A 23,511-nucleotide genomic window follows, 5' to 3' on the forward strand; every position below is an offset into this window, starting at 1 on the left:
GTCTCTGGGTTCTTTGAGCTGGTTCCATGAAGCAAAAGCAGATGACTTTTTGGCTAGTTATTGTGATAGCCCCTCACATAGTTTCTTGCCAGTGAGACCTGAGAGCACACAAAAAAGGACACATAAGGAAGGAGATTGTATATTATCCTGATCTGGCCTGAGGGTTTCAGTGCATGGTAACATTTTGGGGTTAGGCTGTTGACTACAATAAAAGCTGGAATTGCAATAGTCCCATGAGGTAGTCATATCTTACCAGGTCTTTTCCTGAAGCTAGACAAGTGCCTTTTTTATCACCACACAGAATAGCAAATGATGCAGAACTCTGTAGATCTCCTCAGCCAGGTGTTCCAGGTTCTGCTTTTCTAGTGGAGGTCTTCCTGCAGTAATTTCATTTACATATTTTAACCTTAATAGAAATACAGAAATAAAGGAATTTTCTATCCCTTAGCTTCCTGGAAACTCTTAGGAGAATAGGTCGTGCAGTCTGATTAAGGTGAAACATACCTTCATTTTTTTGCAACACTTACATTAGTCAAATTTCTCAGTACAAGGAAGGTGAAATTCAGTATGGAAAATGTGTCCAGGTGACCTTGGGATGCAGCATGCTAGTCAGCACAACTGAATGAATTGTGTGCAAGGCCTTTTCTCATGGAAATGCACATCACAAGGACATGACAGCCTTAAGTGGTCTTGTGTGCTCTGTTGGGTGGGTGCCAGCAAATCTGATTATCTCTTCTCTGCTTTCAGGATGTGGATGATCGTTGGAGCTTGCTGTTTCCTCAGCTATATGTACCTGGCCAGCAAAACCTCTATTTTAACAAAATAGTGTTTGTCAAGTGCATGTTGCAAGGGATCTACAGTTCCCTCATTCTGTTCTTTATCCCCTATGGGGCCATGTACAATACAATGAGAAGTGATGGGAAAGCCATTGCTGACTACCAGTCCTTTGCTCTGATGGCCCAGACCTGCTTACTGATTGTGGTGTCTGTACAGGTAAGGCATCCTTGGTAAAGTTTTTAGGAATCAGTTACTGTTTTATGAAGGCAGCATCTGGAGAGACACTGATTCTGATAGCATTGTGTTTACTGCTGCATCTTGAATTTCTGTAAAAATAAGTCTTGACACCAGATTATTCTCCTTGGTTCAACAGAACAGCAGATTTGTCTGTTCTGAAAGATCATGGTCACAGGAAGACAGTCCTTGCCTTGGGAAGCTTCATGTCACAGCAGACAAAATAGTTAAGGCTAGGAGTAGAAAAGGACTCCTTCCAGTTTTATGGGATCGGTTTGAAGTATAGGAGTGTCTATCTGCTATCAGGCAGTTACTTATAGGGCCTTCATCATGGTGAGACCCCATTCTGGAAGAAATAGCTAAGACTTGTAGAGAGCTACAAATTTCAGATGATACTGACAGGATGGGTGACATTTCTCAAAACAAAAGCAAATTGATTACACTTCCCTAGCTAACAGTTTCTGCTCTCTTAGGTCTTGTATACTATTTCTCCTAACTTTCAACCCAAGATCACAGCTTGGGGTGGGAACACAAGCATGGCTCCACTGATGAGAGTATCCTGTCTCCAGTACTAGCCGTGAATGAATCCTTGAGAAGAGGGCAAGAAGAGGGCAAATGTAGTAATTCTTGCCTGAAATGCTCTTCCAGCATCCTATGATCTGTGGGTTGGTATTTCTTGAGTCTTGAATGAATGCCACTCTTGGTGGCAGTGGTACAAAGTGAAGGACAAGATCTCTGGTGGTGTTCAAAATAAATCTGCTAAATATTTAAGGCACTGACAACTTCTGCATGGCTCTCTTTTTCAGATTGGCTTGGACACCTCGTACTGGACTGTTGTGAACCAGTTCTTCATCTGGGGGAGCCTCTCTGTTTACTTTGCTATCACCTTCACTATGTACAGTGACGGCATGTACCTGATCTTCACAGCCTCGTTTCCTTTTGTTGGTAAGCTCTTGGACAAAACTGGATTGCACTTGGCTTAACTCTGTCAAGTATTTCTAGTATGTGTCACTGCTTCTCTGAAGGTGATAACATGCTACAGAATATATCGATTACCTTTTCTACAAGATATGCCAGGGTATTTCCGAAGGCTGATGGGAATGCTTATTTTGAATCCTATCCATCCATGTGAACATGTGCCATGTTCGCTTCCTCGCATAAGAATGCACTCATACACAGCCAGAGGGCTGATGCTTTAAATAAATTTGCTGAGCTGGCTGGAACATTTTCTGCTACACTTTTACAGTGTTTCCAGATGTTCAGTTCTTACAGATATCTGGAAGCATTTTATTTGCAGAAGGATGTGTGCTCTTCTGTAAATAAGTTGACATGTTGGTATAGTATAGGAGGGCACAGAAATACAACATCCATTTAAACATGAGAAAATTACATGTGGCTACGGTGAGCCTTCATCCAAGTTAAATGACAAATGTCCAAGAAAAAGGAAATAAGAGGGATGACCAGCTCTTTGGAGTACTGCATATGAGGTTTCTACACCTGTGCAGACTGTCTTGAGACTTTGACCAGGAGGTAGATGCAAGCTTAGCAAAGTAATTTAAATGTTTTTAATAGCTCTGTGCATCCATACCCAATATTGATGTAGCATTGTTATGAGACTCTACTCCCGAAATCCTGAAGCTTTTTGTTTCAAGTCTTGGATTGGTGTATTAATCAATTCTTTTATTTCTGGATGAATTGAAAGCCAAGACCTGCTCTGCCCATTTTTACTGCAATATCAAGGTGCTTGGCCATTTTAGGAATACCTGAGGTTGCAATGTTGCCATCCGTTGTTGCAATGTATTTTCCAAGCAGATGGTCATATCCACTGTAAGATGGCTTTTAGTATTAAAAGTGCCGAGTGAGAGAAGGCAGAGTGGCTGCTCTGTTTCCAAAGACAGCTGGTAGCTCACTTGCTAGGGATATCTCTATCTGCTGCTCTGTTGGCACTACCGAGGTCAAATTAGCCATAATGCTGAGTACTACTTAATAAGATCTCAGTCTGAAGCCATGTCTAAGGGAACTGTTTCTAGTCTAGACTCAGTCAACTTGTTTACTTTAATTTCAGTGGAGTTGTAATACAGCAGAATTTGGCCAAGTGAAAAGAAAACACTCAGCAACTTTACTGCCAACAGCATCATTAAACCCCATAATGAGGGTTTTGCAGACTGTTTGCTCTATCCGACATTCCTTCAGTTTTTGGAGGAGCCAGAAGCCAGCACTTTGGTTTCAAAGAACATGGCAGTATCACGCCACCACATGGCAGATGCTCTGCACACACCCTTCAGGCCACACTGCCTGTGCATGTGCAGAGCAATGCACACTGCTCTCATAAAGGGCTGTGATCCCATCAGCTACTGGGCAGAGTCCGTGGGCTTTAGGAAATGCTGCAGGAGAGTAAAAAAAAGTATTCTTCCTTGGTCAGTGACATCCTGCCAGAAGGTGAAAGGGGCTGGACTACCGCAGAAGGTCTCTTGAATGTTTACATCAGTCTTTTGGAATGATTTGACTCTTTGTAAAGAGATAAAGCACACAGTCTGACATCTTGTCTCTCTGAGTGGCTGCAGTTGAGTCTGAACATTGCATTCCTGTCTCAGACAGTGGTAATGATATTGCTGTCCTCTCTGCAGCACGTTGATGTCACTGTTGGAGAAGGTGTCTACTTTATATTTTGGTCCATTTGCCAAGTACTTTGGAGTCACAGTGATTGAATTATGATGTTAAAAAGAATGATGGTGAGAGGCACTACTCCTACGTTTTCAATTGTGTGTTTGTTTTTCAGGTACAGCTCGAAACACCCTCAGCCAACCCAACGTGTGGCTAGCAATCTTCCTCAGCATCGCCCTCTGTGTGCTGCCTGTGGTCGGCTTTCGATTCCTGAAAGCTCAGCTAAGGCCAACTGCCAGTGACAAAGTAAGGAAATATTTCAGTAAACCAGAAGCCCTCTTACTACCAGCTAGGCTTACTGCGGAGCCATACAGCAAGGGCCTGGCGTTGCTCAGAGTGTATGTTCCTGCAGGTGCAAGTGCTGCCGTCCATCTGGGTTCCAGTCCCTTGAGGAGGAGGACTGAATTTGGGTTTTGGCACAGCTCAAGCCATCTGCAGCTGGGAGCAAGGCAGAGATTATTTAGATGTGGATTGGGTTGCACTGGAGCAAGGAAGCAGCACTATTTTTAGGTGCGGGGTTTAAGTGGTGAGGCTTGGTGGCAAAGGAGCAGTATATTTCAGTCCTGACGCACAATTTTTAGCCTGGCAGAACGCAGCCCTTTGCCCTCCACCCAGGCAGTCATGTTTGCTGTTTATTTTAATTTGTTTTTTTTACTTCAGAATTCACTTCATTTGTAGCCAGTGGTTATTTGCCCCCTCTGAAACCAGCTGCCCTCACATGCCCCAGAATTTAAGGGTGAGGCCAATAGGGCAAGGAGAGGCTGGGAGAGATGGACTGGGCAGAGAGCGCCACTCACTACAGGGAATGACCCCCTGCACAAGATCAGCATCGCCACAGCTCCCCAGGCTTCCCCTCAAACACGAGCATCTCCTAAATGCTGCTGCCACCTCGTGCTTCCTTCCTCTTCCTGCACTTAGCTGCGAGGCATGAGTGTCTCTGAGCAGAGCCTCAAGGGTGTGCTCCTCAGAGGTCGCCTTGGTCATCCTTTGGATGTCTGCAGAGCTCCCCAGGTGCTCCAGGGCTGTTGGAGAAGGAGTGAAGGGGAATGTTTGGCCCTTGCAGAGGGGTAGGTGGGTGCTAGAGAAGATCTCTAGGTAGAAAAGTCCTCAGGACACAGAGGAAATTCAGATGTGCAAAAATGGGCTGAATTTACTCTTCAGCTGAGTAGAAGCTTGTCATAGCTGTGGCCCAGATTGCCATCTTTTATATTTTGGGTGAGCACCTCTAGTGCAAAATCAATTATTTTTTTTTCCTTCCTCTGGGAAATGAACTGTCACAGGAGAGGGTTGTTTGGGTTTCCTACTGTATCAAGATCCCCTGGTGGCAGTATAAAAGGAACTTAAATACAGGCTTGACACTTAGACAGCCAAGTACCTACAGCATTGTCGCAGGCACAATGGACAGAGATGGGATTATCCGGAGCCACTCAGCGTTGTCCTCCTGCCTCTGATAGCCCAGTTCTGAATAGATGCCTGTCAGCAGAAGATCTTGGTGGCCATGTGGGAACAGAGAGCCTCCTACCTGCAAATAAATTGCATCATATTTCTCCCTTCTGCCAAGAGATATGAGGGTCTATTGATCATCATTCTCATCATAAAAAAGATTATATATTAGAGATCCCCTGTAGTAGTCTGTTTTCTGGATTAAGTAAGCCAACGCTTTGACATTTCCTTATAAATCTTGTTTTCTGGACTTTTGGCTATTGTTGTGATGACTTTCACATTTTGGATTACTTGACTGAAGCGTTTAAAAAAGCTGCAGCAATACCCCAACCGAGGCCTCACAGGGCTGTAAGGAACAATATGCTGAAATCATCCCCACCCATGTCTTACAGACGACACTCCCAGCAACGCCTTTCAGAATGAGATTTGTTTTTCCTTTTACCAGGCTGCCACCCTGTGCTGTGTGTTCAGTTTCTGCTCTGCAACCCATCCTGCCATCCTCCTGCTTTGTCAATCATTTGTTGGCATTGAACCCCTGCGTTTTTCCCCCTTTCTTCGCTCCTCTTTTGCTGTGCTTCTGAATGATGATGCATTTGTTCCATCTTATTTTCTGATGTCAGGTCCTACTCAAGATCAAAGAAGCCAAAAAGAGGCCGCCTCCGCCCTCACCCAAGAGACGCCTGCGTCGGACCAGCACGCGCCGCTCCGGCTATGCCTTCTCCCACCAGCACGGTTTCGGGGCCCTCATCATGTCTGGGAGAAACATGCGGCCAAAATCACCTTTTGCCACAACGGGAACATTTTCACCCAATAGTGACAAGCATAAACACAAGGGACTGTAAGAACCCAAACCAAACAAACCGAACCAAAAAGGGCTGTTGGGAGAGGAGGCTGTGCTCCCCGCAAAGCACCCAGCCCGTGGCTACCCAGAGCTCTGCCCTCTGGGCTACCAAAGCAAGGGCTTGGGCCTTTCCTTTCTCCCACATGCGCTCTCTGGATTCAGCTCCTCTTCCAAAGACATGTCCTGCTCCTGGGGAAGGAGGGGCAGGGGGAAGCAAAGACACCATGTGGTATCTCAGAGGGCCTCCCTGGTTATGCTGTGGGAGGCTCCCTGAGTTTGTTTGTAACGCTACTTTTATCTCCCCTTACATACCTCAGAGCAAAGTGACGTCCAGGCTGAGGAAAAGGCTGAATTGGCAATGTCCTTCTCAATCATGTGCCTTTGGGTCTGTCATGAATCCACGCTGGGCCTTATTACTGGGGTAAAACAGTATTGACCCCAGGTGTGCCTTAGGTCCAGCCACACAACCCCCAAATCAACTGTCTCTGTAATACATGTAATTCTGTAGCCTTTTAACTATTTTGTACAGAAGCACTATGGAAGGGATGAGGTTGAAGTAACCTCCTTCCAACCAAACGGTTAATTCTGTTTCTCAAAAGGAGGCCAGTGCCCCCAAACCACCCTCTTCCTGCATCTGCAGCCAGGAGTGCAAGCTCAGAGACATTCCTAGCTGGTCAAGGGACAAGGACTCAGCATTCATCACTTTGCCTCGTCTTGTCTGCAATGCAAATCTGCTCTTGTTGTAAAAGACCTTTGTCCTCACAGCCATCTCAGGTTTTGTAGCTGGGCACTAGCCATTTCATTCAGACTTAAAATAGAAGGGCAAAAGAAGTTCAGGCACCCATATAGATCAAGCCTTAAAACCCAGCACGGAGAAGCCCGTATCATGGCTAGGGCTCATGTGAGCCTCCAGCACCAGGTGAACTTCCCACCATAACAGACTGAGGCACATGCAGTGTGTGACTGGGTGGAAATCATGCAAGAAATATCAGAGGCTAAGATGCTATTTCACCGCTGGCATGGGTTGTCCTGCCCTTTACTCCGCTGCTGCCGTGAGTCACGGATGAAGCGTGACCTGGTTGTCCTCTCACCCACTCTGCTGCCTGCTGTGGTCAAGTTTCAGAGGATATTAGTGAGGGCTCAGGGGCCTCTGCTGAGTTTTCTCTGTGCTGGCTGGTATTTTGTGCAGGAAAGGTTCATTCATCAATCACACGTTGCAGAGAGCAGAAGGCTGGCTCCACCAAATCCTATCAATCTGACTGCCAGCAGAGGGACCTGGTGAATTGGTGGTGATCTCTAGATGCTGGGATTTGCTCAGGGGTTTGTAACACCAGTACCAATAACCAGCAGGGTTACTGGGTGGAAGGCCAGTGTGGAAGCATGGGGATCCGTCCCTCAGCACTGCTGAGCTGTCTAAATGGGGATATATTTATTATTATTTTTTTTTTTTTTGTGCAGAGGACTAAGCAGGTTTGGCTGTTATATTTTCTCATCTCCTTTATACAAATTTAGACTCTTCCCTAGTATGGAATTAGAATTTTTGCACACTAACCATCTGGTATTTAGTGGGAGCTCTCAGCCTTGAGTCTCTGAGCTATCAGTGGAGGCAGTCTATGATGGCAAGAGGCCAGCAATGTCCCCACGTCATCAGGTCTGCATACAACACCTTGCTGCCTGTGGTCCCAGTTTCGGCAGATACAGTATGAAATTGTTTAAGCCCTAATAGAAGGTTTCATCTCCCTGTGTTTAACTCTGAAAAAAAAAAAAAAAAAAGAAAAGAAAAAAAAAAAAGCAGTCTGTTGCACCTGCTGCTCTGGGAGGCTCCTTGCAAACTGCAGTATTAAATTTCAGCATAGGCAGTGCAAACTAGAGCTGGGACTGGATCCAGACTTCATCAGGCAGGAGCTGCTTGACTACGGAAGGAGCAAATTCTAATCCAGTGATCTTCCCTGCAAGGGGATACCTAAATAAAGTGAGAGCCTGAGGAAACTGCTGTGATAGTTGGTGCTTCACCTTTCCCTTTGCAGAGGCAATGGTGGCTTTCTGGTTAGGATGATGCCTTTCACAGTCAGCATCTCCAGTGCTAGAGGAAAAAGGAGAGCGAGGACAGTGTGTGCAGGTAAGCAGACAACCCTGCAACACCCAGCCTGGCGTGTGGACTGAGGGCCCTGTCAAAGCTGTTCCCAGCACGTCATGCAGCAGCTTTTAATGCTGAGCAGCAGAGGCAGAGCTTTGGTTGAGGGCGAGGAAACTCTGAGACTGTGTCACTCCTGTCACAAGGTTTACATACAAAGCACCTTCTGGCTAAAGGGGATTTGCAAAGGCTGCAGAGGACATGCAGGGGCTGATGGGTCTGTCGGGGAACTTGCTCCAGCTACAACTATTTCGGTGGTTTTGACCAGATCGACATTTGAGACATATCAGCCGGCAGTGATGTTTGTCCTACATCACTCCTGATTTTATAAAATATTTTTTTTTTAATAAAAAGAGAATATTGGGATGATCGATTTGTTGCCTACCTGCTAATTGATCAGAGGTGTTTATAACCATACACGTAGGTTGTCCCTGGGTGTCCTAAGGTGGCGGGGTGGGCTGTGGGAGGATGGATCTGAGATAACAGTGCTTTTAATGTGGTATCCTGGCTCGGGGAACCATCAGGAAAGCAAGGAAGCTGCAGGGGACAGCTCAGAGCAGCAAGACCCTAGGAAAAGCCCTGCGGGCGGTGGTCGTGCTGGAGCTGCACTTCTCTGCTATCCTGCAAGGCTGCTGTTACCAGAGGTCTCATCGTGGACGATTTTCTGATCTTCTGCTGCCAGTGCCAGCCACACAGGCCAGATTCGATCACCTTCTGCAGCCGGATTTTCTCCGAGCAGGACACTTTGGCAATTTTACACTCTTGCAAATAACCAAAGCAGCTAAAAGCGCTCGCAGGGGTGTGGGGGGGGGGGGGAAGCGAGGGGGGCTCTTTCTGCCGCTTGCTTCACCCCGCGGCAGACCCAAGCTTTCGGGCGAGGATCTCCGGGACTAGAGCCTCCCCCCGGAGCTGCCCCGGGGGCGGTCACGGCTGGGGGGGCCGGGGGGGGGCGGACAGCAGCGAGGCCCCGCCTCGGCGCCCGGCTGCAAACAGCGGAGCGGCACCGGCTGGGTGAGCGGGGCTGGGGACCGGGGGGGGGTCCTGGGGGGGACATAGGGGGGTCCCGGGGGGTTGGGGATGCGAGATGTTGTGTAATGGTTAAAAGAGAGCTTGAGGAAGGCCGTTTGGTCTTTTTTTTTTTTTTTTTTTGGACGTCTTCTGTTTGAGAGATAGATCCCTCCTCCCAAAAAAAAAAAAAAAAAAAAAAAAAAAAAAAAAAAAAAAATCCCTGTTCTATTTATTTATTTATTTATTTATTTATTTATTTATTTATTTATTTTCTTTGCGTTATTCTGTAATACAGAGGTTTGTGCACGGCTTCTGCTGTAGCACCTGCATTCTCACTGCCCCCACGGTTTTGGGGTCAGGAAAGACAATGCTTTGATGCCAACCCGTGAGCGATACGGTTACTTCTTGTATACAGCAGCAGAGGTGGAAGGGGGGCACAGCACAGCATCTCCTCTCCCCCTCCACCCCCCCCCAGAATGTGAGATGAAATATCGCAGTGAAATATTAGTGAAATACCTGGAGGGGGCTTTAGGTATCTCCTGCTGGGCTCCTGGCGGCTCTCACCTCTTCCATCTGCATCCACACAAGGCTCTTGCACCGAGCTGTAGCCTGGAAGTCATTAATCATAAGCAGCTCCTGTGGCACGGGAGGGCGAGGGAGCGCCACGTGCTGGTACCAAGATCTCTAGTGGGTGTGATCCTCAGCAAGGAGTGTTACAAGGAGGGAGCCCCTCTGAATAGTGACCCCCGCTAATTCCCAGCTGGGAACAAAGCCGGGCACATAAGGGACCTTGTGGGTACCTTTGGGCGGAGGTGCTGTGTCCTGTAACCCCTTCAGAGCACTGATAAAACTCATCCTAAAAAACCAGCTGTGCCAGATGGAAGCAGGAAGGCTTCCTCTTCAGATGCTTGATTTTTTCCCCTTCTCATTTTCAGCCTAAATGTGTTCACAGCACATTTATTCTCTTGTTGTTGTGCCAGCATTATCCTTTTGCTTCAGCAGTTTTGTTTGTCTCCCGTGATATATTTAGAGAGCAATCCTATACGCTCTCTGCCTACATTTGGCTAGGCTAAACAAGCCAGGCTCTTAAGTTTCTTCTTGTTTGATAGGTTTTCTCTTTCCCCCAGGCCCTTTATGCACCTGTTCGTTTGAGTTTATCATTTTTAAATGCGGATGACCAGATTTGTTTTGTATGATGCTCCTGTCACCAGTGCCTGTACAATTGTGCTGATGGCTCACTGCGTTGTCTAGCCTGCATTTGCTTTTCTTATGTCCACATCATCTCTGCAGTCCCCCGGGCAGTTAGTGGTTATTATTCTGAGCTTTGCTGTCAATATGCACAGTTATCCAGCTCTGTCCTTGCAGCGAAGCTCTTGCTCAGGCAAACTAATACCACACGACATGGGGAGAATGAAGCTTGAAAATGCACCTTTCCTTCAACACGTACTTTTTGAGCAGATATAAATCTTCATGTTCTGACTTTGTAAGCATGTTGTTTATTGCAAAGGGAAGAACACTGGCTCCAGTCCATGTGGGTGCCTCTGTGGGGAGATTTAACCTGGGATGTAGTGGCAGAGGGATGCCCATTTGGGACAACAGCCTCATGGTGCTCAGGACTGGGTGCTTTGGACAGAGGTCCCTGGTAAGGCCACGTTCCTGTGCATCCATCCATCCAGGGTACCCAGCACCCAGAGTTCCTGACTGCCTGGAAGAAGCCGAGGTATTAGGTAAATAAACACTTCTTGTCTCTTGCTGCCTCACGTCTGATAACGTGGGCAGGAGCTGCAGTCATCATAGCGTAAATCTGTGCATGCTTTAAACTGATGTCCTCGGGGGTTTCTCCGTGAGCCTGGTAAGGGCTTTATCTGCACCTGATGATGTTTTGGCCACTGTGAACATGCTGGGGTGAGGGAGCTGTCATTCCTCCTAGTAAAGGCAAATTCCTGGCCTCAGACCCCTGCCCAGGAGCAGGTTTCAGTGCTCTGGACTGGGTTCCTGACGTGGCTGTGGTATAGGGCTCAGAAGAAGGGCACAGAGCCGTTCTGACCAGGCTTGATCCAAGAACACCGCTGGCTGTAGCTGCAGCTCAGCTGCCGTTCATTTTTCCCAGAGCTCTCCTGCTGCTGTCCTACATTTTATAATTCGCCCAGAAGTAGAGGATGTTTTTTTCTCTCTGGCTGGCGCTGTGAAGGAGCATCCTCTCCTGTGGCTCCCAGTGTGAAGGGAAGTGGTTCTCGTCCCCCCGATGGAGCTGCTGCACCGAGCCTTTCTGTGCAGAGCTGAGCCCTCTGCCAGACCCCGGGGCTATAAAAGGACCCTGCCTCTTCCACGCCCTCGCAGCACCACGAGATGCTGCGGGAAATCAGAGCGGGGCCAGGCTTCCTCTGAATTAGGAAAACAAACCTTCCTACTGCTGCCTCGTGGCAAGGCCTCTGTCGGTTTGGGCTTCGGGGACAGCTGTCTGTGCCCCCAGGAGGGCAGTGCTGCAGGGCTGGAGGTCTGCACTGCGAGGGCAGGTGGTCCCCGACCTGCATGCCACACTGGGGCAGACCTGGAGGTGCTGTCACCCCCGGCCACACCATGCAGAGCACTGCAGATGTCTGTCTGATCCCTGTGCTGTGTCCCAAGGGAAGGCCAATGGGGAGGGCCACAAGCCTGCATCCTGCTTCCACATTGTATTAGGCACTTAATAAAAGAAGCCTGGCTTCTTTCATAAACCCCTGTTTGTCTCCCTTAGCTTTGGGATTTGCAACAGAGGTCCTGGGATCTTTGAGCCTTGTGTCTCTCCTGCGAGGCGGGGAGGACCAGCGCCGCCTTGTTCCGCAGGCGCAGGGCCCAGGAGCGAGCAGAGCAAGGTGACTCGGGGAGACAGTAGCTGCCCTGAATCTTAAACCCAAGCCTTTGTGTCAGCTTGAGCAGAGTGCTACCCCCTGCCAGGCCGTTCATTCCATGCAGAGTGCAGGTCTGTATTTAGAAAACTAATTTGTAGCCTCATGTTTAAGAAGCGGAGTCTGACAGTCTCCCAGCTGATGTGCTTCAGAGAGGCTGCTGGGCCAGGTCCCTGCCTGCCGGCCTTTCACTGAGCGGTGGTTTTGCATCCTTTGGGCTTGGCAACACCTAGAGGCTGCCTTAACCTGCTGGCTATTGAGTCCTCGGCAACCTGCAGGCTGTGGTTAAGGGAACATTTAATATTCAAAAGGTGCGAGCCTGGTTTGTGGCTGCCAGCGCCTGCAGTTCTGCTTCTGGTTCGGTTTCTGCTGGGGCAGCAGATGCTGTCTGACACCTTTGGCTGCTCAGGGTGCCTGGCTCCGTGTGTTTCTTGCTCTGCAGTGGCTGGGTTGTGCTGCAGATCGAGTGGGCTGGCAGAGCAGGTGTGCAGGGAGCAGTACGTCTGCTCTCTTTTCAAGTGAGCTGCACGATGTCATAACCCAGCCCGCTCACAGGGCTTTGCTAAAATCTCCTTTCTCTCTCTCTGCTGGGATCGCAGACAAAATTTTGCAGGGCTGGAGACTAGGGGGGGTGCTTCCTCCATCCTTTCCCCGCTCCATCAAGCTGCTGTGGCAAGGATATCTCTGTGGAATCAATGAAATTAAGTTATTGCGTGTAGATGTAGCTGCCTGATGTTATTTCCTGTGGTTAGCTCTGCTGAAGCTGGGCCAGGCAGCAGATCCTGTGGGTTTGCCAGCTCGACTTGGAGCACTTCAGGGGACGCTTGGCTGGGAGGAGTTTTTTCTGCTTGCTCTGTCCCTCCCAGATGTTCAGGGAGGCTGCTTCCCCCACCTCTGCTTGGCCTCATGCAACCTGCCTTCTGCTGAACACATAATTCCCAGTTCTTCACCAAAGGACACTTGCAAAGGTGTTTCCTGAGTATAGGTCTCTGTTCCTCTGATTTTGGAGCAAGAAGCCTAGTTGGGGTTTTGCTTGTGATAGCTGCTGCTCATCCAAAGCCCACAGTTTCTCCCCATCTTCCCATTCTTGCGTGCGCTTGCCTGGACTGGGAATATTGGTTTCCATATCTCGTGTCCGGGGTTGGTATGTATTGAGCATCTTCACAGCCCTTACACCTTGTGCTGGGCTCTGCTCTTCTACTGAACGCTCAGTGGAGCCAGGGAGGGCAGCGTGTGTCCTCCTCAGGACCCATCTGAACCATCTCGTGCCATGGATAACCCTCACAAATGCTCTGCTGACACCACTATCTCTGCCTGGGCCAGGCTGTAAAGGCTGTTTTTGGAGGACACTGCCTTAGGTTGCCGTCAGCCTGTCTGCTAAAACAACTGCTTTGAGATTTCAGAATTTTCTGCTTAAAAAAACCGCACAAGCACCATGGTAGTTTATCTCATGGGTGACTCACTGGTGTCCTTTGCAAGCAGAACTTCGTGTTGGCTGGTGTCACGGTGGCTGGTTCAAACCACACCTGGGTCCCCCACAAGTGCCAGGGCAAAAAAAAAAAAAAAAAGGTTCAGATGGCTGCGTGTGAGCACGGATTTGGTGTGCTGGGATGCGGAGCGTGGCCATCCTACTGCTGCCACGGTTGTGCTGCCACACACACGGCTTTGAGTTTCTGCCTGGCAAAGCCTGTGGTGTGTCCGTCAGGTGTCTGCGATGGGGTGAGGGGCTGGGAGGGTCGGAGCAGAGCATGAACCAGCAGTTAGCATCAGAGCAGTACCATGCAAAGCTCCAGAGCTCCCTGCATCAGGCCATGGTGGGGGATCCCAGTGAGATGGGGCAGCACAGGCTGTTAGAAATACCTTCCTGGTGACGTGCCACCTGCTGCAGTCCTCTGCTGGCTCCCTCTGTCAGGCTGGGAGCCAGTCTGCCCCGCTCCACCGTGGTCTCCAGTCTATCAGAGGAAGGGCAACGCCTGTCTGTGCCTTTTCCTGTCACTCCTTTCCTCTGTCACTGCTCTGCAGGGAAGGCAGAGGCGGAGGAGCGATTTCTGGCTGGGGTGGTGGGAGTCCTGGTGGTGCCTTTGGCTAGAGGAGGTGGTGGCAGCAACACCCGCAGCCTTCGCATTGGGGAACCACATAGGTCTCAGTTTGCCCTGTAGCACAGCAGTGCTTTTGCCCTGGAAGGAGCTGGGATGGATTTGGTAATGCTCGTGTCTCAGCCAAGCCGAGACCCTGGAGCAATGCTTCTCCCAGAGGATGCCACAACGAGTTATGTCCAAGCAGGGGTATGATACTGCATCATTTACTGTGACTGCTGAGTCCCAGCCTTGGTTCCTTCCCTCCCTTCCTCCTCCTGGGGGAGGGACCTCACACTGCAAATTTTCTAATATCTTTCTTTTTTTTTTTTTTAGCAAATCTGAAAGCACTTGCAGATGGAAGAGACTGGTGCAGGCACAGCAGTGTGCCAGGCAGGGCTGTGGCTATTGCAGAGAGCACGCCAGCTTAGCCAGCCACTGCTGCCCAGCCAGGAGAGGAGCGAGGTGATGGCTCCTATTTCTGCTCCCATGGGCTTCTGGTTAGGATCCGATTTATGTCCTGATGGAACAAAATCTGGACTCTTCCAGCCTCTTCTTCATATAGTGCTGGGTGTTTGTGTTATCCATCTAAATATCCAGCCCTACAGAAAGGGCAAAGAGCAGGCTTGTGAACTCCTCCATCTTTTCCATGTTCTGTGTCATAATTTCCTCCACCATCTCAGTAGTAAATATCTCCAGCCTCCCTCCACTGAGAACTGGGAAGGGCTGGAAATGCACTGCCTTGCTGATGGCAGAATGCCTGAGATGCTCCTTTTAGGAGCACTAGCAGGAGCTGCTGTTATTTTGCTGCTCACCCCACTGAAAACTTACCAAACCAATGTTTTGTTTCTGTGGAAGCTGGCTGAGGCTGTAGAAAAAGCAACCAGACAGCAATGGTCATGCAATTTTCGTCTGCTGTTCAGCTTGTTGCAGGTGGATTCTTAGCTGCTGAAGCCTGAGTTTGGCATCACAGCAAGATGGAGATTTGGGGGATGCTGGACGTGGAACTGAGTCACAATTTTACTTCTGCCTAATTCTTGTAAAGAGCTGAATGCAAATCTATGCACTCCAACGTTTGTGCCTCTTTCAGTGGGCCACATAAAGAGTTTAAAGCCCCTGTAGCGTTGCCCAGCTCCCTGCTCCCCGCAGAGAGAGAGAGAAAAAAAAAAAAAAGCCTCTTGGCAGCCTCAAGCTGTTTTTAAACGAGACAAATGCCTGGGGTGCCTGTCTGCCAGAGCCTCCAGCCTGTACATCGAGTCCCTTTTTAGCATGCTTCTCCCTGCCTCTATATCTGGCTCTGGTTCCTTGCTTGGGGAACGTGACCTCATCATTGTTTTGGTATTTCCAGTGATTCAGCCCGGTCTGGGGCAGGGAGGAGTCGTTCCTGGGGCGGGCGGGCGGGTGCTTGCGCGTTGCTGGAATTCCAGCATGGTGCAGCCCCAGCCCTTCCGCTGCCTTGACAGCTCTTCTCCAGCCCTCAGCTGATATTCTGCATTCCTGCCTGGCAGATGGCCTGGGCACAGCTGGGAGAGGCACCCCAGCTCCTGCTTTTGGGGCCGATGGGGATCTTTGCTGCCTACATGTCTTGGTGAGGGCGAAGGAAGCGCATGCGCCTGGGAAAGCCACAAGGAGCCTGCTTTAGGGGTGGAAAATGAGCTTTGCAGAATGCTTGTAACTATTTCCAGGCTGCAAGCGTCCTGTGATGAACTTAACTTCACAACAGCTGCAGGAGCTTGGTAAGTGTTATGGTGCTTCTTTCACAGGCGGGGAAACTGAGGCACGGGACGGGGTGGTGGTCTGCTTGAGGTCTTACACAGCTAGAGCTGGGAAAGTAAACTCCCACGAAGCGATGCTGACCGTGCCTGTCCTCTCTGGTACTGCCTGGATTCCTCCAGGGACCGTGGGCAGCAGGTCAGACCGAGGTGGAGCAGTGCTTGTAGGGAGGAGCAGCTTCCAAGGCAAAATGAGGCCAGGCTGTGCAGATGCCTAAACCCCATCTTCTGTGGGTATCACCTTCCTGAAGGCAAAGGGGAGAGCTTGCAGCCAGTGTTTCCCAGCCGAGGTCAGTGCTCGTGGCAGGCTGTGGGTGCTGCAGGGCTCTCACTTGTGCCTCGGCAGGACTGCAGTTGCTGCCGATGCTGTAAGCCTTACTGCAGCTTTGATCTAAACACTCTCAGCTGCTTTATTTGAGCCTGGGCTGTTGTGAATGGTTTTAATACTGTTTGGGACTATCCAGAGGTTAGCCATTCCCTGGCGGAGACCAATTTGGCTGCATAAGCCACTTGGTTGAAGACATGGCTTTGGTGTTGTCTTGCTTAGCAGTGAACCAGTCTGTCACTGTGCAGGAATAAATCATGAAGGCTCATCATGTTTGGAGAGGCAGCCTCTCTGTGGAGCCCCTATTGATGAACAGGTCCTTGGAGACCCAGTCCTGTCTTCAGTTTGTTTCTGTCAGGCTGGGGATTGGCACCTGGCACCAGATTTACTGTTGTTACATCGTGAAGTTTTCCCTTTATTTTTGTGCAAGAGCATCCCAGAGCTGGGAGAGCATCCCATCCCAAACATAGCTGGGATGTGCAGTGGTGAAGGGGAAAAGCACAAAGCACCTTGCTCACTGTAGCCTGGGGAAGGGCTATCAGCAGGTGCGGAGCAAGGAGTTTTAACCTCAACAACTGTCCTTCCCCTGTTTTCTGGGGACAGGAAACAGCAGGTGATGCAGCCAGGCTGCTCTCATCAATAGGTCCTTATAACCTAGCTCCTTATAGCTAGGTTAACAGTATTCACCAGTGTGATTGACCTAAGTTAGCTGTTTTCAACCTTTTTCTTTTGAGGCTAGATGGTATTTTTTTCAGAGGAGATCTCCCCAGCCTCTGCAGCATACCCATCAGTTGCTACCGAACTCTGCGGGCTCCCTGTTCTTTGTCACTGGTGGCTCCCAGAGGTCCCTGATGTGAGCTGTGTGCCTGTCTGGCATCAGGCATACTGAAAATAGGCCGTGCCCGCTGTGGTATGCACCCTGAAACAGTTCCTGCTCAGCCTCTTGCTGAGGTCTTTTAGTGGGTGGTAGCTGAAACCTGCTAAACCCCTCTAACTGCTGGTTCCAGCTGTGGGGACAAAAAGCAAAGCCCCCAACCCCCCTGACACATTGCTGCTCTGCTGAGCTGGTCCCTATCCTCCCCATCTTCCTTACTGGTCCAAGCTGCATCCCAGTTGATAAATTACCCTGAAATGGGAGGGAAAAGAAGAACCCTAGCAGGAGGTGCCAGAGGCGGTGAACTGGGTAAATCCCAGTGACCGGGGAGCCCCTGTGCATGGGGAGATGGATGGTGAGGGTGAACTGCTGCCCCATGAGCTGGCCTCACACACACACATGTATGGGGCAATGCTTTTCTTCCCAGCTGTGATATGCCACTGGAGCAGCGTGTGCCAAGGAGGTGTGGGGCTGGAGTATCTCGTGTTGGGTGTAGGGTGGAAAACTGCGTTCCTGCTAGCAGTTGCTGTGCCTGGAGTTGTAGGATCATGGAGCTGGGCGTCCCCACGTCCAGCAGCTGCCCTCCCACCCCGCTGCAGGAGCAGGCAGGCGGTGGGGTCGGCGGCACAGCCCCATCACACTGCCTTCTTTCTGAGCTCGCTGTAAATGGCTCTCTGTAACACGAGCCGCATTGCTGCTTTAGTCCTCTCCAGAGGGCATCTGTATTTACACTGGGGCTTTCATTAGCAATCCAGCTCTTGCATGGCCGGCAGCCCGCAGCCCTCACTTGTCTCTCCTGCCCACATGCTCAGGGAGCAAGACGAGCACCCTGGCACCGCTGTCCCCAAGGAGAGGCAGGTGACCGGTGGCTGGAGGAGTCCCTGAGCCAGCTCCTGCCTGGAAGAAGAGCCTTGTCAGTGCGCCCCACCATCCTGCAGCAACAGGAGGGGCTGCCTGTGGAGTTTCCCCCCAGCCAGGCTCACTGATCCCCAGGACAGCGCGGGGACAAGCTGGGTTTGCTTTGGATGATTTCTGGCTTGGCGTGCTGTGTTCCTCCTGCTGCTCTCATGCAGTTGCTGCCGTGCCCGACTCCCGGCCACAGCGAGCTGAGCCTGACATCTGGGGAGATTGTGTCTGGCAAGGTAGGAGCTGATCCCTTCCAGCTGCTCTGCTAAAAGGGGTGTGATCTGTCCTGTCCCACCTGGAGAGAGTGCTCCAAGGAGCAGTGCGTATCTGGTTTGATTCTGTATTCTGCTGTGGCTCTGATAACCGGGTGGTATGCTGCTACATGGGAACAAAACGCATACATCCACCTTGTTTGTACCTACACACTGGAAAATCAAACCCTGTCTCCCTTTCTGCTCCAGCATGGTGCTCTGATACCCCAGAGCCTGTCTCTCTTCTCTTTTCCTGTGCTGCACCCTGTGCATTTTCTACAAGTTGTGTCACCTGCTTCTCCAGGTGACAGTAGGGTCACTTTGGAAGTAGGGAGCAGTCTGGATGTGTCCTGGGACAAGGGCAGAGGGAGAAGAGACCCACAAAAGACATAAAACAAGGAATTTCAGTAGGCATGGAAATGGCAAGGGAGACGCAAATCTTCTAGAATAACCATATAAAATTAGACAAGGGAAGAGCCTCCTTTCCCTGAATAGTCTCAAAAGGGTATCTTCTTTTTCCTTTAGTCCCCGAAGGTGGTGTGCTTTGCTATGGAAAGGCCTGAGGCTGCTGTTGTCCCTGGGGGCCTCCTGCAGGTGATGCTTTCCTTGGGGACTGACCCGAGTAACAAAACCTGTTTTAGGGCCCCCTGCACCCCCAGTTCCTAAGCATTGAGGAGGGGAGGAGGGGGTCTTCCAGCCTTCCCTCATTTGCACACCCTGCTCTGCTGCCAGTGGGTGTATAAATAGTGCCCACAGCATACTATTTTGGTGACAAGCTTCTCCCAGGATTCATCCAAAGAGGTATGTGCACAAGTGTTAAAAATAACACTAAGCCCTGCCCAAACGCTGGCGTCGGTTCGGGGATGGTGTCTTGGGGCTCTTCATAGAGAGCCCTGGCTCCTGGGTGGGTGCAGCAGAGGGGGGCCAGCAGGGCTCCTGCTCCTTCCCTGTCCTCGCTGCCGTGCTGACCACAGGGGATGCTGACCTTCAGCAGATCTGCTGTTCCCCAAGAGGATGTGAGACTTGCACTTCTAATTAGGCTGTTTGCTACAGAGCTTTCCCTGCATGTCCTGTGCATTATCTCTGGGTCTAATGGCAGGCATAATATCAGGAGGAGATGCCAGGAGGGGTTAACCTGCTGCCAGCTGCCTGGCACTGGCCAGATCTAGCTGCTCCTCCAATGTCTTGTGCCATAGCAGTGGCATATGTAGGCATTCTGGCCCTGTGTTAGGCTTATGCTGAGCTGGAGATTGGTTTAGTTGCAGAAGGCATATTAAATTATGTCGAACTATGTCTGTATGTAGAATTAACATCTATAGCTCTGGACATCCTTGCTATCCATATAACCACAAAAAATAATTGCAAAATTCTGCGCTTTTAATGGGCTGGTTGGTGCCTCTAACTGGAAACCAGACCCCTCTGCAGAGACTGCAGAGATGCTGGGGAGCTGTGCTCCTGGGGCTATGTAAGAGCTCCCCATCCCACTGGGGAGCTGAGAGCTGCAGTTTGTTACCCTCAGGCTGGGTTTTGCCTGTTGATGCTCAAATCCTGTGCTAGGTATGTAATTCTCCTGCTCTCAGGCTGCTGGAGCATCAGCCTCTCTCCTGTTTTCAGGTCATGTGGGCCAGAGCAGCAGACCCCCCTGCATTTTTGTGTATGGAGCCCAGAGCTCATAGAAATGCATCTTGGAGGGCTTGTGCTCAGAGGAGCTCCATCAGAAGACGCTCGGTCTTGTAGACACGTGTTGTAGCTCTGCTGGTCTAATAATAATGCTGTGATGTGGCTTCATATGTGGAGCCTTCTGCATGGAAGAAGAGGAAAAGAGCGGAGACATGCTGCAGTCATGGGGCAGTGCTTGGGCTAACCTATCTGCTCTGATTTGAAGGCAGATGTGTCGTGGGCAAGGAGACCACACTTCTGTTTCAGTGTCTGAAACAGAACTACAACATTAATCCCTCCTGATAGCTCCTAGGCCTCCGTATTTGTATCTCCAGATACATCTGTGCTCGTTTTGGCTTTGAAGAGGAAGGGCCAGATACTTCTGCAATCTCTAAATACATTACTTTCTGAAGGACTGGGTTTATTTTAAGCTGATACAGAAAATTGCTGTGAAAGCAGCGGGCGTGCAAAAACTGCTGAAAAGGTCACAACTGCTGCTTGTCACTCCATGCTTCACCCCTTCTGATGTGGGGATACTCATCCTGGCGGTGTTCCCTGGGATGGAGGAAGGGTCCTGCTAGAACATGGTGGCCAGGAGTTTTCTCCAGCCGTTGCACTGAGAATTGGTGAGAGCACAGCAGCTGCTTGTGGTTTGGCTCTGGCTGTCTTATCTACTGTGCCCAGCTCTCATTTGCTCTCCTCCCCTTCTGGCCATTTAGCTGGGCTTCTCTTTTCCTTCTCTGTTCCTTGCTAAGGCTCTTGATGAGGTTGTGCACTGGTTGGAATGCTTTCTTAAGGGTTGCATTCAATGGAGTGCACTGAAAGTACAGACTTCAGAACTGTCCAGAGGTGGAAAAATATTACAGAGATGAAAAGCGTCTTCCTCTTCCTTTTTTTTTTTTTTTTCCAGATATTGTGAGGCAGAATAACCTGCTCTGGGCTAACCTTCAATCAGGGGCATCCTTCTCTTCTATTCTTCTGCTCCTTCCTGCTCCTCTCCCATGTCCAGCCAACATATGAGGTCTCTGAGTCATCATCATTGCTGTTTATTATTAGGTCTGCACCAAGGCACCGTGTATTATCATTACGGAGCTCCTGAGGGCACTTTCAGCGCTCTTTCCACCCTGGTATGCTCTTGTTCCCATGGCTGGAATGTGTCTGGGATGCATGGGGACACAAGACCTTGTTTGCCATCTTGAAGCACCTCTTTTCTGGCTGTTTGCTGATGTGTTTCTGTGAGGTGCCAGAGCACCACACCACAGTTTCCAGCAATTCCTGAAGTGCTGAGATATCTTCCTGATGAGCATCACAGAGCATCATGCACCGTCTCTTTAGGCTACCTCACCTGAGGGTAGAGCCCTATTTCGGTCTGCCTGCTGCAGTCTAAACTCAATGAGATTGTCAGGAGTCTCCTGTGACCTGCTTTGCCACCAACGCCAGGTCACGGGCACTGTATGAGCCCAGGCTTTACCTCTACCAGCTTTTCCTTTCTATTTTAAAGAGCACATCAGGATTTCCTCCCACACATGAATCCCCTTTATAGCATTTCCTTCGCCATGGGTCTTTTTCCATCCTGAGCAAAACTGCTGCACACAGTGCATGTTCACCTACCTCCCAGGTCTGGCTCTGTGTGCTCGTGTGCCTGTCTGCACAAGGACAGCTGCCTGCTGGGTGGAACGTGTGTGCAGAGGACGCAGGCCTTGCACAACTGGCCACAGTGCAGCTAGATGCTGCAGATTAGACTTTGTCCTGATTAAGCATACACCTGTAAGCACATAAAGCCAAAGGGTTGTTTAATCACGGGCTGACCTGACACGGAGACCTACAGTGCAGCTGACTGGCAGTCCAGTACAGCCTGCCCTATAGATGGGAAGAAGTCATAATCACCAAAGAGAAAGTTAGGAGGGTTATCTGCTGTGGTCTAGGGTCACCTTCAACAAGACCAAATTTATGAGCGATGTCTCTTCACTGTGGTGGATGAAATGAGGATGAATCCACTGGCTGAAAGCTGTTATTGAACTTAACTCCATTTAGAAAAAACAAACTCGAGCATGTTTTTAATAGCTACTGGATCAGCTGGCATGGGATGCTTTTACACTCTCAGTCTTCACCTGTAGGTTTGCTGTGTCTTTCCAGAAGCATATTTCTCTTTCGCCAGGTATTCTACCTGAATAAACTGCTCTAGGCTTTTAATCCTGCATTAGAGGCTTCCTGGTCCTCTGAGTCAAACAGAAATCATATGAGAATAAGACCTCCAGAAGTCATGCAATTACATCTTCCTAACCCAGGCATAGGTTACTCAGACAATGCCATTCCTCATGTTTCTTCATCTTACCTCTCTTGAGAAGCTCCCAGGGACTGGGACATCACTGCTGCATCCCATGTCTTTACAGTCCTGCCCCTTCCCTTCTTCAGTTTCCCCTAATGCTGTGGCACACAGAGTTGGCCCTGATCCTGAGTTGGGCATTTCTTTGTCAGCAAACCCAGACAAAAAAAAATAAACACCTTTCCAATTTCTCACACTAAGGGCTTATGAAAACCAGCAGGAATGCCTACCTCTAAATAAGTAAAGCAAAGAGCTTCTGAGACACACAGAACCATGCATAGTATGAAGAAAACCAGTCTTATCTCCTGACTGCTGTGTTTTTTTTGGTGGAATAATGAATGTTTTATCTGTCATTACTGGTGTTTAACCTAAACTTCCCTCGCTGCCTGTCAGGCAGCCTATTCCTGTTGCCCTGGGATGTGGAGAATGGCTTATTAACTTGATTTTGGCAGCAGCCTTTTATGCATTTCAGAACTGCTTTAATGTACCCCTAGTTTTCTACAGACAGCTAACCCACTTGCTTTGCATTTTACTCCTTTCTGTTTTTTGTTGCTGTCTTTGAACTGTCACCAGTTTGTCTATATTTTTGCCAGGCTGGTGGAAAGCTGGGGCACGTACCAATGTTGGGTAGAGAAGAAAGATTGCTCCATGTCTTGCGTATGGCATGCCTGTCCACACAGCCGGACTTATTGTTTGTCTGCTTCAAAGCAAAATGCCACTATTACTCAAGTTCAGCCTGTGATCTATGGTAACCACAAATCCCTTCTGAATGAGCAGGTCATGCATGATGATTATGGGTGAGGATGTGCAGTCTGTGCTGTGTGAGGTGTCATGGTAATGATTATAATTTATGTCCATTTGCTGTTTATGTGCAGACCTTTTCCCTTCAGCAAACAGATGGTACAGACGAAGATTAAGAGACGACCACTCCATTTCAGTCAGCAGGTTAAATGCCAGAGAGGTGGACTGAGTCTCCAGGATTTAGTTACAAGCCTGCGATACACGGGCTTTTTAGCAGACGTTTTCAACAGCTCCCCCTTAGTTGTTTTGTCTCCTCTTTGCAGCTTTTCTAAGCACCTACTGGGATGTGGGTGTCCATGAACACATGCAGTCTTCTGTGTGGCACTGGCGTCATAATCTGCCACTCATGTGCTTCTGCATTGCTGCTGAGGGACGGGTTTTGGGTGTACCTTCAATGGTCTCTTCTAATCAGAGCACTTTGCAGAAGTACTAAGGGTTGCTTTATTTAGCATTAAAACATAGCAAGCTGGGGCAGGTATCACTTCAGAACATGTCAAGTTTGGGTGATAAATGTACAACCTTAGAAAAAAAAG

At 49.5% G+C, this 23,511-nt stretch overlaps 2 protein-coding genes across 11 annotated transcripts in view; both read left to right on the forward strand.

Annotated features, from left to right (window-relative positions):
* The window catches only part of LOC137848549 (phospholipid-transporting ATPase ID-like), a 79,582-nt gene extending 71,116 nt beyond the window's left edge, over window positions 1-8,466 (forward strand). For all 3 annotated transcript variants that reach the window (XM_068667741.1, XM_068667743.1, XM_068667744.1), the window contains exons 25-28: window positions 748-993; window positions 1,818-1,956; window positions 3,791-3,921; window positions 5,739-8,466. In XM_068667741.1, coding sequence (XP_068523842.1) covers window positions 748-993; window positions 1,818-1,956; window positions 3,791-3,921; window positions 5,739-5,960 — 738 coding nt within the window. In that variant the 3' untranslated portion in view covers window positions 5,961-8,466. The remainder of the gene's footprint in view (window positions 1-747; window positions 994-1,817; window positions 1,957-3,790; window positions 3,922-5,738) is intronic.
* A 578-nt stretch (window positions 8,467-9,044) lies between these two features.
* The window catches only part of RUSC2 (RUN and SH3 domain containing 2), a 52,743-nt gene continuing 38,276 nt past the window's right edge, over window positions 9,045-23,511 (forward strand). For 4 of the 8 annotated variants that reach the window (XM_068667733.1, XM_068667729.1, XM_068667740.1 and 1 more), the window contains exon 1: window positions 15,458-15,800. The gene's annotated coding sequence lies outside the window, so the exon portion shown is untranslated. Of the gene's footprint in view, window positions 9,105-15,457; window positions 15,801-17,796; window positions 18,178-23,511 lie in introns of those variants that run through there. The other 4 variants (XM_068667734.1, XM_068667730.1, XM_068667739.1 and 1 more) reach the window with 4 other exon arrangements.

Source organism: Anas acuta, chromosome Z, assembly GCF_963932015.1.
Source record: "Anas acuta chromosome Z, bAnaAcu1.1, whole genome shotgun sequence".
NCBI lineage: Eukaryota > Metazoa > Chordata > Aves > Anseriformes > Anatidae > Anas > Anas acuta.